The sequence below is a fragment of the Schistocerca serialis genome, chromosome 4 (genome assembly GCF_023864345.2).
Source record: "Schistocerca serialis cubense isolate TAMUIC-IGC-003099 chromosome 4, iqSchSeri2.2, whole genome shotgun sequence".
Lineage (NCBI taxonomy): Eukaryota > Metazoa > Arthropoda > Insecta > Orthoptera > Acrididae > Schistocerca > Schistocerca serialis.
The window spans coordinates 771,052,395-771,070,554 of record NC_064641.1 but is presented as its reverse complement, the minus strand read 5'-3'; the positions used below and the strand labels follow the sequence as shown (position 1 = coordinate 771,070,554).

The 18,160-nt window shown below is 46.5% G+C and overlaps 1 protein-coding gene across 1 annotated transcript in view; it reads left to right on the top strand.

Moving 5' to 3' along the window:
- Positions 1–18,160, top strand: part of LOC126473332 (protein Skeletor, isoforms D/E-like) — a 337,232-nt gene that overhangs the window by 291,196 nt on the left and 27,876 nt on the right. The window contains exon 12 of the mRNA XM_050100317.1: positions 5,645–5,838. Within this exon, the coding sequence (XP_049956274.1) occupies positions 5,645–5,838 (194 nt within the window). The remainder of the gene's footprint in view (positions 1–5,644; positions 5,839–18,160) is intronic.

The window sequence follows — 18,160 nt, the reverse complement described above, 5'->3', positions numbered from 1 at the left end:
GTTTGACCTATGGCAGCGCATCTAGCGGGCCAACCATAGCGCCATCTGGTTTCCCCCTTCAAGCTAGACGAGTTTCGTTGTTTGTAGTTTTTTCGTTTGACGCTTATTTCGTGAGATATTTGGCCCGGTCACGATCAATGGACCATCCTGTATGTTCTGGACCTAATAAGGACTGTGCCAACACAACTAATTAGCGATAATATAGCCAATAGTTTATTCATGTTCATAAAAAAAAACAGAACACCTTGAACGATTAGAGATAGGTCGTTAATATTCATTGGACACATAAGTTAGCATGTTCTGCAGAAATGATCAGCATTTCATTCCCCTCCGTTCAGATTGCGTCCTGTTGCCTAGTAGGCACAGAGTCCGCCGAGGGCCCTAATAACTTTTTCGATGGTTGTGGTAGTTCATATGGGACCTAACTGCTGAGGTCATTGGTCTCTAGGCTTACACACTACTTAACTTTTCGCTGAGGAAAACACACACACACCCACGCCGAGAGAGGATTCGAGCCTCCGACGGGGACAGCCGCGCGAAAAGTGGAAGGAGCCTCAGACCCCGCGGCTACCCCGCGCGGCACTTGTCCCATGCGTGACGGCATCTACATCTACTACATCTACATTTATACTCCGCAAGCCACCCAACGGTGTGTGGCGGAGGGCACTTTACGTGCCACTGTCATTACCTCCCTTTTCTGTTCCAGTGGCGTATGGTTCGCGGGAAGAACGACTGCCGGAAAGCCTCCGTGCGCTGTCGAATCTCTCTAATTTTACATTCGTGATCTCCTCGGGAGGTATAAGTAGGGGGAAGCAATATATTCGATAACTCATCCAGAAACGCACCCTCTCGAAACCTGGACAGCAAGCTACACCGCGATGCAGAGCGCCTCTCTTGCAGAGTCTGCCACTTGAGTTTGCTAAACATCTAGGTAACGCTATCACGCTTACCAAATAACCCTGTGACGAAACGCGCCGCTCTTCCTTGGATCTTCTCCATCTCCTCTGTCAACCCGATCTGGTATGGATCCCACACTAATGAGCAATACTCAAGTACAGGTCGAACGAGTGTTTTGTAAGCCACCCCCTTTGTTGATGGACAACATTTTCTAAGAACTCTCCCAATGAATCTCAACCTGGCACCCGCCTTACCAACAATTAATTTTATATGATCATTCCACTTCAGATCATTCCGTACCCATACTCCCAGATATTTTACAGAAGTAACTGCTACCAGTGTTTGTTCCGCTATCATATAATCATACAATAAAGGAACCTTCTTTCTATGTATTCGTAATACATTACATTTGTCTATGTTAAGGGTCAGTTGCCACTCCCTGCACCAAGTGCCTATCCGCTGCAGAACTTCCTGCATTTCGCTGCAATATTCTAATGCTGCAACTTCTCTGTATACTACAGCATCATCCGCGAAAAGCCGCGTGGAACTTCCGACACTATCTACTAGGTCATTTATATATACTGTGAAAAGCAATGGCCCCCCTGTGGCACGCCAGAGGTTACTTTAACGTCTGTAGACGTCTCTCCATTGAGAACAATGGAGAGAGCATCAACGCGTGTAAGGCGCGAAGGTGTCCTGTGGTACAGTCACCCATGTTGCATTCTCCTGGTTTCAAAGTTCATCTGTAGTAGTTGGCACTGGGTCACAGATCTGCCCCCGTCGTTTCATCATATCCCACACATTTTCAATTGGCGACAAACCTGGTGATGTGGCGGGCCAGGGCAAAAGGCTGACTTCCTGTGGCGCCACGAAGGCACGTGTTTGTACAGCAACATGTGATCGTGCATTGTCTTGCTGAAAAATGGCATCCGGAGTGTTGTAAAGAAAGGGTACCGCTACGGGTCCCAAGATGTCATTCGTGTAGGTCGCACAGGTCACACTGCCCTGTACACGCACCCACTGTGACTTGAGGTTAACGCCCCAAACCGTCTTGATTTGGCGCTGTACCTCGTGTGCGAATGCAGTCACTGTGAAGCCGCACCCCCTGTTTACAGTGAAGCAAAATGCAGACATCATTTTTAAACAAATAGAACCTCGACTTGCCCGAAAACACTATCCTGTACCCAGTGATGTCCTTCCATACACCATTGCTGTGTAGCATGTTTCTACACATTTTTCAAAGGCAGGTGAAGAAGTGGACGACGCGCACGTATCCCATGCCGCAATAAACGGCGACGCAATGTCATCCCGGATAGTGTACGACGTGTTACACTGTTTGTGCAACTGTTGTGCCAGATTCGAGGAGGACACGAGTCTGTCCTGTATTGCCATTTGGATGAGGTGGCGATCTTCTCAGGGGATGATCTGGGTGGAGCGGCCTGGCCCATCTCGTCGTGTTCTACGGCCCTCCGTGAACCATTTTCTGCACCAAAACACTTTCTCCCACACGAGCAGCAATTTCTCGTATGGATGCATCACAATCTCTCATGACAACAATGCGCCATCTTTCAAACTCACTGATTTGACGGCACGGTTCATGCACACTTCTGCGAGGTGTCGTACACGTCTGCTCGTGTCACAGTGATCCATTATCGGTAGATGGTGTTGCGCCGCGATATCGATGTTGACTTCAAACCCGCGGGCCGACACGGTTCTAATGCTCATCATTTCCGCAGGACATACTAATGTACATTTCCTGTGCGTATGAACGTCCTAGAGGTGTTCTGTTTTTTGCTGAACATGAGTGTATTAGTAGCGCAAATAATATTTAACAAATTTGCCTGGTTGTGAGCACTACTAACTCGAAATGTGCCGCGATATCGTAAGATTAATAATCCTTAAACATTGTGATTGGTTGTGGGACATACATTCACCATCTGATCAGATGTATCTGTGCGCCCCTATATAATGCGGAATGGACCACTAGACCTAACAAGACGCAGACCTACCAGTACAGAAGGAGGTAGAAAGCATTATGTTGTCATCAGGAAAGCAGTCACACCGAGATGGGCCGGTAAAGAGAGCTCAGTGACTTCGAACATGGAGTAGTCACTGGATGTCATCTGAGTAACAAATCCATCAGGTGCATTTGAACCCTTCTAAAGCTTCCCACGTAGGCTTTTGGTGATGTGATTGTGAAGTGGAAACAGGGAGGAACAACACCAGATAAACCAGGACTAGACAGACCTCACGTATCCACGGACGGGGACTATTGAACATCGCGGAAGATGGTTGTAAAATATCGCATGAAATTAGAGGAAGAATCACACGTGAGTTCCAATGTGCTATCAGCAGTGTAACTAGCATATCGACTTTGCAAAAGGAGTCAAGAGGAATAGAATAAAATGTCCGAGCAGCTCCTCATGAAGCACACATTGCTGCAATCAAGTTGAGCGAAGCTTGAGGTGGTATAAAGAGCGATGCCACTGGACAGTGAGGGTCTGGAAACGAGTGATTTCGAGTGATGAATCACGCTGTACCCTGTAACGAACCGCTGGAAAGGTTTGGATTTAGCGAATGCTTGGAAAACATTACCTGCCATTACATGTAGAGCCAGCAGTGAAGTACGGAGAATCTGGTGTTACTGTATGGGAATGACCTTCGTGGTTAAGGCGTCGTCCCCTTATTGTGCTTAAGAAAACGGTAAATAGGGAAGGACATGAAAACATCTGGCAGCATTGTGCTCTGCATACAGTAGTGGAACAGTTCGCAGACGATGATTGTTTGTGTCAGCATGACAATGCACCCTGTTGTAAAGCAGCCTGTGTTAAGCAAATTATTTGTAGTCAATAATATTTCTGAAATCTCATGGCCTCCCAAAGTCCAGATCTAAACCCAAAAGAACACCTTGTGGATGAGTTAGTACGTCGACTACGCTCCAAGCTCCAGCGTATAATTAATATGACTGCTTTCTCTGGTTTCAGCTCTTGAGGATGGGTGGGCTGCCATTCTTCCACTTGTATTCAGACACCTCATTGAAAGTGTCCCCAGAAGAGTTCAAGTCGTCATGAAGGCGAATGGTGGACACACCCGACATTGATGTCCACTAATAGGTGTCCGGATACTTTTGATCAGATTGTGTACCGCCGTTGTTATAAGGTTTTGGGATGTATCTGTTGCGAACTTTTTAGCGCGTCGGGCGCTATTTTTGAAATACGCCTCGTACTTTTCATTTTTTTTTAACAGGCAAGGTGCTCGTTAGGTACACTACTGGCCATTACAATTGCTACACCACGAAGATGACGTGCTACAGACGCGAAATTTAACCGACAGGAACAAGATGCTGTGATATGCAAATGATTAGCTTTTCAGAGCATTCACACAAGGTTGGAGCCGGTGGCGACACCTACAACGTGCTGACATGAGGAAAGTTTCCAACCGATTTCTCATACACAAACAGCGGGTTACCGGCGTTGCCTGGTGAAACGTTGTTGTGATGCGTACCATCACGTTTCCGACATTGATAAAGGTCTGATTGTAGCCTATCGCGATTGCGGTTTATCGTATCGCGACATTGCTGCTCGCGTTGGTCGAGATCCAATGACTGTTGGCAGAATATAGAATCGGTGGGTTCAGGAAGGTAATTCGGAACGCCGCGCTGGATCCCAACGGCCTCGTATCACTAGCAGTCGAGATGACAGACATCTTATCCGCATGGCTGTAACGGATCGTGCAGCCACGTCTCGACCCCTGAATCAACAGATGGGGACGTTTGTAAGACAACAACCATCTGCACGGACAGTTCGACTACGTTTGCAGCAGCATGGACTATCAGCTGGGAGACCATGGTTGCGGTTATCCCTGACGCTGCATCACAGACAGGAGCGCCTGCGATGGTGTACTCAACGACGAACCTGGGTGCACAAATGGCAAAACGTCATTTTTTCGGATGAATCCAGGTTCTGTTTACAGCATCATGATGGTCGCATCCATGTTTGGCGACATCGTGGTGAGCGCAATTTGGAAGCGAATATTCATCATCGCCATACTGGCTTATCACCCGGCGTGATGGTATGGGGTGCCATTGGTTACACGTCTCGGTCACCTTTTGTTCGCAATGACGGCACCTTGAACAGTGGACGTTACATTTCAGATGTGTTACGACCCGTGGCTCTACCCTTCATTCGATCCCTGCGAAACCCTACATTTCATCAGGATAATGCACGACCGCATGTTGCAGGTCCTGTACGGGCCTTTCTGGATACAGAAAATGTCCGACTGCTACCCTGGCCAGCACATTCTCCAGATCTCTCACCAATTGAAACGTCTGGTCAATGGTGGCCGAGCAACTGGCTCGTCACAACACGTCAGTCACTACTCTTGATGAACTGTGGTATCTTGTTGAAGCTGCATGGGCAGCTGTACCTGTACACGCCATGCAAGCTCTGTTTGACTCAATGCCCAGGCGTATCAAGGCCGTTATTACGGCCAGAGGTGGTTGTTCTGGGTACTGATTTCTCAGGATCTATGCACCCAAATTGCGTGAAAATGTAATCACATGTCAGCTCTAGTATAATATATTTGTCCATTGAATACCCGTTTATCATATGTATTTCTTCTTGGTGTAGCAATTTTAATGGCCAGTAGTGTATAACGAACCTTCCGTTGGCGCCTAATGATTTGTCTGTTCCTGAGATTTTAAAGTGTGTGCTTTGTGCTCCTCAGTAAGCGGACCTGATATTCACAGGCCACGTCGGCTGGGGCATCTCATGGTACATCAACGGTCTGCTGATCCCCGAGATCAACGTGGTGCGCGGCAAGACGTACACGTTCGTGGTAGAGGGCGGACTCGACCCTGAGACACCGGCGCGCTACCACCCGTTCTACATCACCGATGATCCCGTAGGCGGTTACGAGCACAAGACGCCGGAAGAGCGAGCGGTGAGTACCATGCTACAGCGAGTCAACCATTGTGCACTAATCTGTTTTGTCGGTTCTTCACCTTGGCTACATTACGACCTTCTAGGCTTCTCTTAAAAGTCAACCTGCTGATGCATTCATTGTATTCTCAATGATGATATATTGCTATGAAGATCTGTCACTAGCTCAGTATTGCCAAGGCATGTATTTATTCCAGTTTTCTATTTGTCCATCTCCTCGTTCCCCCTGAGTCTGTCCGTCACCTCTTCTCCCTCCTCTCCCCTCTCTGTCCATCTCCTCCTCGTCCATTCTCTGTTCATCTAGGGTATTAACAATCACTTCAGTTGTATTTTGGTCCTTTATTACTGTAGCACTACCGGTTTCGTGGCGGTAAAGCCACATCTTCAGGTGACATCTGTATAACAATAAATCCAGAAGGAATAACAACCCTGTCTCATACACTGATACGGTAAATTGTTTTAATATTTTAAAAAATATTAAAATCTTATACATGAGAATATAGAAATGTTATTACCCACATGATTAAAACATTAGAGGGGAAAAGCTCGGAATCAAAAAAAATGTTCAAATGTGTGTGAAATCTTATGGGACTTAACTGCTAAGGTCATCAGTCCCTAAGCTTACACACTACTTAACCTAAATTATCCTAAAGACAAACACACACACCCATCCCCGAGGGAGGATTCGAACCTCCGCCGGGACCCGCCGCACAGTCCATGACTGCCTTAGACCACTCGGCAGCTCGGAATCTTTTTTCCCAACATTCGTTGTCTGTCAAATGCAAAACACCGCTAAAAGATGGTTTGTCATGGATTAAAAACTGCCAAATTTCAGCATTGGACAAACAGAGTTGAGGCATCGTGGTATTTTGGAAAATTTCGACTGCCTAAGTTAAATGAACGCAATACTCTGTACTTTCATCACCCAGTCTCTTTGTTCCTCCTCGCCCTTTCTATTTTCCTCACCTCGCCTCACGTCCCCCCTCCTATGCATCTGCTTTATTGACTTAGGTTTCTCACGTCTCCCTTACAAGAATGTATTTAAAGGTTTTGTAAATTTCCTTAAACTTTAGCGACTGTTACTAAGTATCAAAATTCACTACAGTCTTGGATTATTTTAACTGTCAAAACTAAGAATTTTTAAAGCACTTTTACGAAATATAATTTTTAGAATTTTAACTTACTGAAAAATATTTTAAAGTTTTAAGTGGACTGTGCCAGCCGGCCGGAGTGGCCGAGCGGTTTTAGGCGCTTCAGTCTGGAACCGCGCGGCCGCTACGGTCGCAGGTTCGAATCCTGCCTAGGGCATGGATGTGTGTGATGTCCTTAGGTTAGTTAGGTTTAAGTAGTTCTAAGTTCTAGGGGACTGATGACCTCAGAAGTTAAGTCCAATAGTGCTCAGAGCCATTTGAACTATTTTTGACTGTGCCAGCACATCTTTTTCGTTGCTCTAGGTTATATGCACGTGATGTTCCTCTTTTACACTCCAGTTTTAACATAACTTGGGGCGTCATTAACGAAAAATGTGAGCTGTCACTACTATGCTGATATTCTACAGATGGTTAAGAAAGTTGCTATACTTTGTATCCCAATATTCCTTGTTTTCATTCACCATTCGTGTAATCCCCAAAAGACCACCAATCATTCGGTCGAGCCCGCGCTTCATCAGCTCATGCGCGAGGTGTCCGCAGGCAAGCTGTTTACTTTCTTGCCGTCAGTATACAATAACAGAGCACGCGGCCGCGTCCCCTGTACGCGGTTCCATATAGATTGGAGAAGCGGTAAGTGCGTTTCTCAGATTCTGTTTTTCCCCCATTAGCTATTTACTTGACGATTTTGTCTAGGTAGAGGACCCCTCCACTGTGTGGCAACCACTTCTTGGTTTTTCATTATTGTCCAAAATCAGGTCTTAATTGAATTCATTTGTTGTCTTCTTACCAACAGATCACTATGATGCGATTTGTTTTGGACCTATCCACTGTATTGGAATTTGGCAGTTTTTAATCCATGACATAACGTCTTTTTACGGTCTTTTGAATTTGACAGACAACGAATGTTGGGGAAAAAGGTCCGAGTTTTTACGCTCTAATGTTTTAATCATGTGAGTAACAACATTTTCATATTCTCATTTAATATATTTTTTAAATCTTAAAACAATTTACCGTACTAGTGTATGTGTCAGGGTTGTTATTCCTTCTGGATTTTTATACATATGTCACTTGAAGATGTGGCTTTAACGCGACGAAACCGGTAATGGTAAATAGAGGACCAAAGTACAGTTGAGGGGATTGTTAATACCCAAGATGAATACTCGCAGCTGTGGTTGCCCCACCTATAAGGTTGTGTGCTCATCTGCTGCCCCTGTCTCTGTTGATCTGCCCCAACCCCTCTCTCTCTCTCTCCATCTCCTCCGCTTCCTCTCTCTGCCCAGTTCATCTCTTCCTCCTCCTTCTCTCTGTCCATCTCCTCCTCTTTCCTTTATCTGTCCATCTTCTCCTTCTCCCTCTCTGTTTGTCCACTTCATCCTCCCCCTTATTCCGTCACGTTATCACCTCCCCCTCCCCGAATAAGGGCTCGCTAGTTCTTAACCCCCACAGTCTTATCTTTCCAGATAGCTAGTAATATGTGCACCAAGCTTGGTTGAAACGGATCCAGAGGTTTAGGAGCAACTTTCTATCCGTGTCTTTGCCCGCGTACGCACATGTCACGTATAGTTAACATATTTCACCTGTATCTCAAGCGAATTTAGCCCTGCAGTTTAGTTTTCACGGAGCTTTGTGTTTATGAAGTCGTATCTCCTTAACTATGTGTCGTACAATGATACAATTTTGCAGGTACATCGGGTGGAATACAGGGTGAACATTATTAAAACCGACAAACTACAGGGACGGATTCCTGCCCAGAAATGGAGGAGAAAAGGTCCTACCTATTAACATGTTCCAGAAATGCGTCGATGCCACCGCAGATGGCGCTGACGAATGAAAGTTCCTCTGACAACGTTCTGGTAAAGGTTGCTTTGTCGGTAAAGAAGACTGCTGGCAGAAATCCCATAATTATGACGGTCCGGTGCAAAAACTATCACAAAATCCTTCCCGTAGAGGAAAATCCGCTGTTGGTAATGGCTCAAATGGCTCTGAGCACTATGCGACTTAACTTAGAACTAATTAAACCTAACTAACCTAAGGACACCACACACATCCATGCCCGAGGCAGGATTCGAACCTGCGTCCGTAGCGGTCGCTCGGCTCCACACTGTAGCGCCTAGAACCGCACGGCCACTCCGGCCAGCTCGCTGTTGGTAATCCTTGCGCTAGTTGCAGGTGATAGGGATAGTAAGGGATGTCATACAGGAAACACACAATTGTACTTTGGTTTACACTAAGTTGGCGGGCCACTTGCCTGGAGCTTGTACTAGCGCTCGTCTCAATATCCCGTAGACTAACCCGATCCTCTGTATCTGGTGCAAGCACAGTCCGCCGCCTCCCTGCACGTTCGTCTGTCTGAAAGGACCCATGACCACACAAACGCTCAAAAAGGGCTTGAAGTGTTGTGCGATGTGGTTGGAGTCTGGGAGAGTACTCGTTTTGGTACCGCCGTGCTGCTCAAAATAGCTCTAAGTACTATGGGAATTAACATCTGAGGTCATCAGTCCCCTAGACTTAAAGCTACTTAAACCTAACTAACCTAAGGACATCACACGCATCCATGCCCGAGGCGGGATTCGAACCTGCTACCGCAACAGCAGCGCGCTTCCCGACTGAAGCGCCTAGAACCGCTCGGCCGCCATGCTGCTTCTAGACCGTTTCCATCTGCTTGACCGTACACAAACACCATCTCTGCTTATTCCCGACATGAATAACGGACCATTTTGCTGCTTACAGGACGCTGCGTCTATCACATAGCCTGCAACACACGAGGAACGCACGGTATGTGGTCAGAGGAACTCCCATTCGTCAGCGTCATCTACCGTGGCAGCGATACGCTTCCGGACACACATTCGTCAGACCTGTTTTACTCCATTTCCAGTCAGGAATTCGTCTTTGAAAAATGGTTCAAATGGCTCTGAGCACTATGGGACTTAACTTCTGTGGTCATCAGTCCCCTAGAACTTAGAACTACTTAAACCTAACTAACCTAAGGACATCACACACATCCATGCCCGAGGCAGGATTCGAACCTGCGACCGTAGCAGTCGCGCGGTTCCGGACTGAGCGCCTTAACCGCGAGACCACCGCGGCCGGCTCGTCTTTGAAGTTTCAACCCGTATATGGCTTCTGTGTCTGCAAACCGTGTTATTAGAAGAGTAATTGCGTCGTGTTGCCGCAAAGTTTCGACGAGTTTCCTGCTCATTTTCACGAGAAAGTTGGTTTCATGTCCAGTTCGTTCCTTTATAGCCGCTGGACCACATACTCCTTTGTCGGGGACGCAACAGGTGGGGCACTCCCGTGCCTCCGACATAGATGTCGCGGCCGACGTGGGGAGAGGGAGGGTGAGGGGTTGGAGGGTGGAAGGGGGGGAGGTGGTGACGTGGATGGGGAGTTCGGACCGGGGTTCGAGTCCTGATGCTGTCTAACTGAAATGAAATGAAATGATCGTATGGCATTGTTGGCTGGGAGGTCCCTTGCGAGGAAGTTCGGCCGCCGTATTGCTGTCTAACTATTCCGCCCATTGCTGCTTTCATCAGAGCACTTCTGATGTATTTTTGCCAACGCCGCATTCCACAAGGAGATCAATTGCAAACCGCAGTCTCGGTTGCTGAGATAGTCATTAAGGGGGGAGAACTATACCTTGAAACACTTTCCAGTTCTTGTCTCTAACTATCCATGTAACAGAAGTTCAATACATATTCTTATTGAATTTTGAATTGGTATCGTTCACTTTCTGTGTGTTCCTTTTTTTTCTGAAATAGCAAAAATTTCTCTGAAGGTCTAATGTTTTTCCAGATATGAAAACTGCTCCCAGGTACAACATGGTCAGGTACCTAGGAACAAATACTCTATTCAACTTTAAAAGTGTTGGACTCAAGGAAACATTGTCAATACTGTATTTAATAGTCTGTGAGCTAAGTTATTACTCCACTACACATCGACAGCACGCAAGTGAAACCAAATTAAGAAGAAATATTATCAGAAATCAGTTATAAGTTACAACATTTTGAAATAGAAATTGTTGCCAAGTATCACAAATTTCCATTCACAAGAAATCGAAAGCTGTTTAGACATAAAAAAATCCCTCAGTTCATCTGTAAATATCATGCGCTCCATCATAGAATACCTTCCGTTTCAACGTGCAAGATGATGCATGATGACGAAATATGACTTATCTGTCTACACGTTACGTAACTACACTCATGCTCATAAAGTAAGGATAATGCTGATACATGGTGAAACAACGCTCTGGTGGGCGGTTTGCGGGTTTAAATCACCTCGGGGTACGACCATGTGGTGCATTTGACCTGCGGTCGTCGCATGGTGGCGCTGGCAGCAGTCCATATACGTAGAGGTATGTTGGTGCATGTCAGAGTACGGTGCACCGAGTAAGTGTGCAGACGTTTTCAGACGTGCTAATGGTGACTGTGTGTTGAAAATGGCTCAAAGAACACATATTGATGACGTTATGAGGGGTAGAATACTAGGGCGACTGGACGCTGGTCAAACACAGCAGGTCGTAGTACGGGCCCTCCGTGTTCCACAAAGTGTGATCTCAAGATTATGGGAACGATTACAGCAGACAGGAAACGTGTCCAGGCGCTACAGTACGGGATTTCCAGTGTACAACACCACAAGAAGACAGATATCTCACCATCAGTGCCAGCAGACGGCCACAGAGCACTGCAGGTAGCCTTGCTCAGGACCTTACCGCAGTCACTGGAACAGTTGTCTCCAGACACACAGTCTACAGATGACTGGACAGACATGGTTTATTCGCACGGAGACCTGCAAGGCGCTTTCCACTGACCACTGGTCACAGGAGAGCCCTTAAAGCCTGGTGTCAAGAACACAGTACATGGTTATTGGAACAGTGGTCCCAGGTTATGTTCACGGACGAGTCCAGGTATAGTCTGAACAGTGATTCTCGCCGGGTTTTCATCTGGCGTGAACTAGGAACCAGATATCAACCGCTTCATGTCCTTGAAAGGGACCTGTATGGAGGTCGTGGTTTGATGGTGTGGGGTGGGACTGTGATTGGTGCACGTACACACCTGCATGTCTTTGACAGGTGTCAGGTGTATCGGGACGTCATTTTGCACCAGTATGTCCGCCTTTTCAGGGGTGCAGTGGGTCCCACGTCCCTCCTGGTGGAGATAAGGCACTGCCCCACCGAACTGCCATCGTGCAGGAGTACCTTGAAACAGAATGTATCAAGCAAATGGAGAAGCCTGCCTGTTCTCCAAACCTAAACCCCATCGAGCACGTCTGGGATGCTCTCAGTCGACGTATCGCTGCAGGTCTTCAACCCCCTACGGCACTTCAGGATCACCGACAGGTACTGGTGCAAGAATTGGAGGCTATACCCCAGCAGCTGCTCGACCACCTGATCCAGAGTATGCCAAACAGTTGTGCGGCCTGTGTACGTGTGCATGGTGATCATATTCCATACTGATGTCGGGGTACATGAGCAGGAAACAGTGGCGTTTTGTAACACATGCGTTTCGGGACGGTTTTCTCAACTTTTCACCAATACCGTGGACTTACAGATCTGTGTCGTGTGTGTTCCCTATGTGTCTATGCTATTAGTTTTGTGTAGTGCCACGTTGTGCAAAACCACATTCAGCAATTAACCTAATTTGTGGGCATGAGTGTAGTTTTAAAAATACACAGAATTTTATTGGCCATAAAACTCTGGATCTGAAGAATTACCAATAACTTCCAAAAAGCTTTAACATATTACCCAGCACTTCAATATGTAGAACTCGTAACATTTACGAACCTCACGTCAGAAAACAACAAAAACAGTAAAAAATTACCGAAAACTGCTTATGGCCTTCCCTAGTGCACGTTTCTTCATGTGATTCTGATATCTGTTCCAAGATTGGAACAATGACGACGATATCTCACATGTTCCTAGGTACACTGTCCTCCAAGGGCAACACACTCTTCTACTCATATTTCCACCGCCTCTTTCCTGACCGAATCGCAGACTTCCTTGGTGCACCACAGCACTTTTTTCTGTTCAGACACAAACGTGTTTTCCTTTGTTGATGCTGGGCTGCGCCACTACAGACTTGTCGGTTTGGGCGAGGCGAACGCTTCTCACATGTTCCGAACGGCGCTGGGAGACGCATCGCTGCGTCTGGCACGCTCACCACTGAAGCCGCAGGCACCAGGCGCCCTCGTTTGAGTGAGCCAAGCATATTCTTCATTTTAATCGCTGAGCGGCGAATAATTTTTTTTATGTTGCGCTTCTCCATTATTTGGCTGTGGGCGCCTCTGCGCACGGAAGCAATACCAGGCGCTTGGTTTCTTCTGCTGTATTGTTTTCTTTCTTCGTCTTACTCGGTTGGAGAAAGCACCTTTTTTTTGTCTCTCGAGTAGCCGATCTTGCGGAAGGTTTCGCGCATACACTGTACCTTGGTAGGTAGACGTTCCTTGTCAACGACAGCCTTGCGACAACACGACACCAGCTGATAGCCCAAGAAGATTTAATGAGACACTGTTCTTAATCTTGGTGTTGCTGAGAAGGAACCCACAACACTAGAAAGTCTGATCAAGGTACATCCATATTAGCTCATATGCCTGACCATGAAGAATGTATTCCGCCGGCTGTCAAAGACGCTTCAGCTTACTACACACGGCCATAGCATGTGATACAGCCTGCAATTCCACATGGACGTTATTCACTTCATGCATCTGTTGCATTTTCAACGAATGCAGGACCTTCCTCTTCTCTGTCCAACAGAGAATGTTTGTCAAAGGTTTGTAGCATAAGCTGCCAAACCCCTTGTCTGTATCTTCGTTCTGGTTTATACTTGAAGTAAAAGTTGGAAAAGATTCAATAACAAATTTCCAAAAATATTTATTATGCCTTAGTCAGACGCCAGTTTGACACGTCATTGACCAGCCCTGTCGCTGAGCTATACAGTTCAATGATTCCACCTCTGCATGTTGAGTGTGTTACCACCTTATCGAGTCAGAAATAGTCCCAACTCCTGGGGACTATCTTTTTCCGTACTTGATGAAACATTCCGCTGTTTTGTTTTTCACTTTTAGTTGAGAAAAAGGCATGTTTTAATTCCGAAAGACACGTTTGGGTTCATAAGTAAAGTAATTATAAGCGCTGTTACGACATACACTGAAGAGCCTTACAAACTGGTACACGTGCCACGCAGAAGTGCCGCAACACGATGTGGCATGGATTCGACTAGTGTGAAGTAGTGCGGGAGACAATTGACACCATGAATCCAGCACGGCTGTCCATAAATCCGTAAGAGTACGAGGGGATGAAGATCTCGTCTGAACAGCATGTTGCAAGGCATCCCAGATATGCTCAATAATGTTCATGTCCGGGGAATTTGGTGGCCAGTGGAAGTGTTTAAACTCTGAAGAGTGTTCCTGAAACCACTCTATAGCAATTCTGGAGGCGTGGAATGTCGCATGGTCCCGCTGGAATTGACCAAGGCCCTCGTAATGCACAATGGACATGAATGGATGTGGGTGGTCATACAGGATGCTTACGTACGTGTCACCTGTCAGAGTCGTATCTAGACGTATCAGGGGTCCATATCAGTCCAGCTGCACACACACCACACCAATACAGAGCCTCCTCCAGCTTGAACAGTCCCCTGCTGACACGCAGGGTCCATGGATTCATGAGGTTATCTCGATACCCACACACGTCCATCCGCTCGATACAATTTGAAACGAGACTCGTCTGTCCAGGCAACATGCTTCCACTCATCAACAGTCCAATGTTGATTTGATGGACCCAGAAGAGGCGTAAAGCTTTGTGTCGTGCAGTCATCAAGGGTACACGAGTATCCCTTTGGCTCCGAAAGTCCATATCGATGATGTTTCGTTGAATGGTTCGCACGCTGACACTTGTTGGTGAGCCACCACTGAAGTCTGCAGCAATATGCGGAAGTATTGCACTTCTGTCACGTTGAACGATTCTCTTCAGTCGTCGTTGATCCTGTTCTTGTAGGATCTTTTTCCGGCCGCACCGATGTCGGAGATTTGATGTTTTACCGGATTCCTGATATTAACGGTACACTCGTGAAATGGTCATATAGGAAAATTCCCACTTCATCGCCACTTCGGAGACGCTGTGTCCCACCGCTCGTGCGCCGACTACAACACCACGTTCAGACTCACTTAAATCTTGATAACCTGCCATTGTAGCAGCAGTAACCGCTCTAACAACTGCGGCAGACACTCTTGTTATAAAAGCATCGGCAACCGCAGCGCCGTATTCTGCCTGTTTACATATCTTTGTATTTGAATACGCATGTCTATGCCAGTTTCTTTGGCGCTTCGGTGTAAAATGAGCTGCTTAAGCTATGTAGTGGTAACTGGTTGGGAACTGGCGTCGGGTGTCACCTAAGTACACTCCAACCTTTTTTGTGTTAGGATTTTAAGGGAGGGGAGGGTTGTTGCGGGAACTGTCGACTGACACCAAGTACCGCTGTGTTCGACGGGCTATTTACCGCAATTCAATAAGGACATCTGCGACTAGGTGACAGAGAAAATTTTAAGCGATTTAGTTTGACATTGTTCCGGAAACGCCGAAACTACCTCTGAGAAATAGCACAATTTCCCACTAGCAGCACGCAAACAAACAAATCTAAATTACATAGCATCTCGAAGAACACACTGTTTCCGGACACGCTAGGCAACGTAATGCCAGCAGACTATACTTGCTGTTTACTGGAACCACAGGGAATCATTTTCAGAAATGCATGAGAATTATGCAGTGAGTAAAATGTCTGTGGCCTAGATCCAAGGCAAGGCAAGTGCTCCCTCATGCTTCTCCCTCCCCCTCCCCATTACGGAAGCCTATTCTTATGTACTACAGCGTAGACATGCTTGCACATACGAGTACACGACGCAAATGACAATAGCAGACATGCACTTATGCTTATATCTTTTCGAGGCTCTGAGCACTATGGGACTTAACATCTGAGGTAATCAGTCCCCTAGAACTTAGAACTACTTAAACCTAACTAACCTAAGTACATCACACACATCCATGCCCGAGGCAGGATTCGAACCTGCGACCGTAGCAGTCTCGCGGTTCCGTACTGAAGCGCCTAGAACCGCACGGCCACCGCGGTCGGCATATCTTTTCGAAGCAATCCGTGATGTTCTATACGTTGCTACCGCCAATAAAAAAACTTGGTGCAGGTTAACTGGTAGGCTTTAAAAAGCTGTCCTTTAGCAAACACAGAGATTGCCGTTTCTGGAGACTCAAATCGAGAAGCACAGATGATTTCAATAACTTTTGGAAACAGGGAGAAAAAGCATCTTGCGAGACCAGATCTATGGAATATATTAGGAAGTGTCCAGACTCAATATTTTTCAAACAGCTATACACTGAGGTGACAAAATTCGTGGAATACCTCCTAATATCGTGCCGGACCTCCTTTTCTTCGGCGTAGTGTCACAACTCCACGTGCCAAGGACTCAACAAGGCGTTGGAATCACCAACAGAAATATTGAGCCATGCTCCCTTTATAGCCGCCTGTAATTGCAAAGGTGTTGCGGGTGCAGGATTTTGTTCACGCACTAACCTTTGGATTATGTCCCATAAATGTTCAATGGTATTCACGTCGGCAATCTGGGTTGCCAAACAATTCGCTTTAATTACAATTCGCTTTAATTACAAGAACAATCGTTCTTCAAACCAATGGCGAACAAGTGTGGCCCGCTGACATGATGCAGTGTCATCCATAAAAATTCTATCGTTGTTTGGTAAGATGAAGTCCATGAATGGCTGAAAATAGTCTCAAAATATCCGAACATAACCAGGACACAGTCCATCCCGTGTTTACCGATCCCAAAAAACCGTTGTCATAACTTAACTGGCAGATTGTGTTTGCATTCCCGCGGCTTTGGTGAAGAAGGATGCCGCCACTGGCGTGATTGTTGCTTGGTCTCCGTTGTGAAGTGGTATGCCCAGGTTTCGTCACCCGCGACATTTGAGTCCAGAAAGTTGTCCTGTTCGGCTGCAGGGTGGTGAAGAAATGCGCGGGTAGCATCAACTCGTTGCCGCATGGGGTCCTCAGTCAGCAAGCGTAGCACCCATCTTGCGGACACCTTCCGGTAGTTCAATGCTTCCGTTAAAATTCTGTGAGCGGTGCTTCGGGAAACCTCAGGAACCAACGTGCAGAGATCATCCAGAGTGATCCGCCCATCTTCACGCATGCTTTGCTCAACCTTCAACACTGTCTCCTCAGCAATTGACGGTCTCCCGCTCCTTTGTTCGTCATGAATTTCGGTCCGACAAACTGCAAACTCTCTACACCACTCACGAACATTTTTGACATCCATGCACGACTCACCATATACTTCCGTCAATTGGCGATGGATTTCAATCGGCGCAGTGCCCTTTGCGTTCAAAAAACGGAATAACTGAGCGCAATTCGCACTTGGCGGTAATATCCAACGTGAGCTCCATTCTCAACGACTGCCAAGCCAAGACTGAGCTCCCGAGCGCGGCGTGCGCATGTTTACACACAGCGCGTGAAGCACTCTTCATAACAGTGTGACCAACTGCCACAAAAACAGAGTTCTGTACTTACAAAAAAAAAAAATAGGAGACCTTCTTACTTTTGGGATCACCCTCGTAAAATGACAGCGTGGATGTCATACCGTCACACAAACAGTGTACAGCGGCAGATTTGGACCTGGTGATCAAAGCTGAAACTAATAATTTTTTTTCAGCGTAAACCAGTTCCGAATTAACGCATTAGCTTTTTATCTACCAAGTTTCGCTTCCAAACGTGATTACGGCCGCACGACGGCAGTTAACAGACTTTGAACACGGAATGCTAGTTGGAGTTAGACGCATGGGACATTCGATTTTTGTGCGGAAAAAAAAAACAAAATACAGGGTTACCTCTCACCACGAACAACGCAGTGTCTAACGCCCAGGATCTCTGTGAGCAGCTGCCCTTTAATTATAACTACCCCATACGTTAACGACCTGACGGACAGGGTGAGCTACACCACTGGCCATTAAAATTGATACACCAGGAAGAAATGCAGATGATAAACGGGTATGCATTGGACAAATATATTATACTAGAACTGACATGTGATTACATTTTCACGCGATTTGGGTGCATAGATCCTGAGAAATCAGTTCCCAGAATAACCACCTCTGGC